Source organism: Gekko japonicus, unplaced genomic scaffold (genome assembly GCF_001447785.1).
Source record: "Gekko japonicus isolate JY-2015 unplaced genomic scaffold, Gekko_japonicus_V1.1 scaffold1138, whole genome shotgun sequence".
Taxonomy (NCBI): Eukaryota; Metazoa; Chordata; class Lepidosauria; order Squamata; family Gekkonidae; genus Gekko; species Gekko japonicus.
Genome location: NW_015170923.1, coordinates 490082 through 491915, shown reverse-complemented (window position 1 = coordinate 491915; position 1834 = coordinate 490082). Strand labels below are relative to the sequence as shown.

Here is a 1834-nt window from a genome sequence, read left to right as displayed (position 1 = left end):
TAAGAATAATAATAATAATAATAATAATAGTAATAGCTGCCTAGTTGTGGTGGTTGGATTCACATCCCCAGCATAGCCCTCCCGGCCCTCTGTGCTGTCCTTTCAAGCGCTCTTTCTCTGACACGGCTGGATTGTGGGTGGCCATTTTGCATGGCAACACTGCTGGCTCCCCTGTCCTCGTCCATCTTGCTCCCCACAGTTGCACAATGAGGCCAGCAGGACAGTCTTGAGCCTTTTAGGGGTTCCGCAGCTTGAAAAGTCTGCTGGGACAGCTCAGTTCTTCACTCCACAGGCTCCTGGGGAGAGCTCGCCAGGTAACACCTCCCAGCGCTCCTTTGAGCCTGGCTGGAGAGATGAAACGATGACCTCTTGGCTACCCCTCAGCCCACCCCCCCACCCCGCTTTGGCTCGCTTGCAACCCGACGACTCCTGCCGCCTTCCCCGGAGAGCGGGGGAGGCTGCCCCCCCCAGTCCTCTTTCCCACTGGGAAGGATATATTCCCCCCTGATCCTCCCCATCCTCCTCCTTCCCAGCAGTGAGCAAGTTTGCCTGTTCCAGCCATGCCCTTTCCAGGCCCACGAGACTGAAAGGCCGAATATCCAGGGTATGATTGAAGCCAACAGGAAGTGGCTGGAAGGTTTCAAGCAGGATTCCAAAATGTATCCTTTTTTAGTGGGTTCTCACAGAGCAGGATCTCTGTAGGGTTAGCAAGGAAGAGGGGGGCAGGCATCGCGAAGGGCGTCTGCTCTGCTGGGACAAAAGCCGGCGGTCCCTGTGTGGCAGTTTGGGAGAGGAGAGGACTGAACACACACACACACACACACCCCCGGGGGTGGTGGTGGTACCAGATCTGTTCAGGAGAGGCCGCGCGAAGCTCTTCTTCCCAGGGCAGCTTAAAGGCACGTGCTGGATGTGACTCACGGAGGGGGTGGGGGTGGGGGTGGCGTTGGGGAAAGAGAGAGCAAGAGAGCAAAAGGGTGTGGTCCGCCCTCTGCCCTGAACGTGGTGTGCAGTGCCGCAGTGTCATGTGCCGCCTTGGCTGAGCGTCCATGCGGCATGGCTCAGGGGTGGCATCTTCCATTCCTGTGTTAGACTGGCACCCAGGAGCTCCCCTGCCAGGCTCTTCGGGTTTTCCTTCACCCAAGCGTCCAGTCCTCTCTTGCCAAGCTCACCACCAAAGACAGCAGCGAGCCTCCCTGGCCCGGTGCAGCTTGGCTTGGATGACAGCAACCAGATCAAGGTCTTCCACTTCTGAACCGTGGAGGGAGGGAGGGAGGGAGGGAGGGAGGTGGACTGGAGAGTTTCCGCCCTCCCTGCAGTCCTCAGCCGCTCCCTCCTAGCAGCCAAGTCTTGATGACGATGATGACGCTGCTGCTGCTGCTGCTGCTGTTGTTGTTGAGAATACACGGCATTGCCTCTGAGCCCAGCAGCCTCTGTGCATGCTTTGGTTTTGCCCCCAGGGGCCCCTCCTACCTCCCCTCTGCGGCATGGTGCAAAAGCACAGGGCAGGCGGCGTGTGATCTGACGGCTGTGCCAGTCAGCAGCACTTCAGAGACCTGGCCGGACCAGGGAGTGAGGGATGGGGTGAGTTCCAGGTGGAGGGCACCGGTTGGCACAGCCAGCAGAACAGCTGACGAAAACAAACGGTTCGAGGCTTGCGAGTGCTCGGCCTGGGTTGCCTCCTCGCCAGACCCTGAGTGCAGAGTCCAGGTTTTGAATATCCGAGGGCAGAGTGTCCTGTCAGTCTGCCCAGAGACCAGCTACCTCAGAAGGAGCATCTGGGGCAGAAACCACCATGGGGGGGGGGGGGGGCCGGGGGGGCTGATGGGGGGTT

The 1834-nt window shown here is 59.4% G+C and overlaps 1 protein-coding gene across 1 annotated transcript in view; it reads left to right on the top strand.

The window, feature by feature from the left end:
* The window catches only part of CEP164 (centrosomal protein 164kDa), a 113883-nt gene extending 112628 nt beyond the window's left edge, over positions 1 to 1255 (top strand). Inside the window, 2 exon segments of the mRNA XM_015418777.1 lie at positions 534 to 659; positions 1153 to 1255. Coding sequence (XP_015274263.1) covers positions 534 to 659; positions 1153 to 1255 — 229 coding nt within the window.
* The last annotated feature ends 579 nt before the right edge of the window (positions 1256 to 1834 follow it).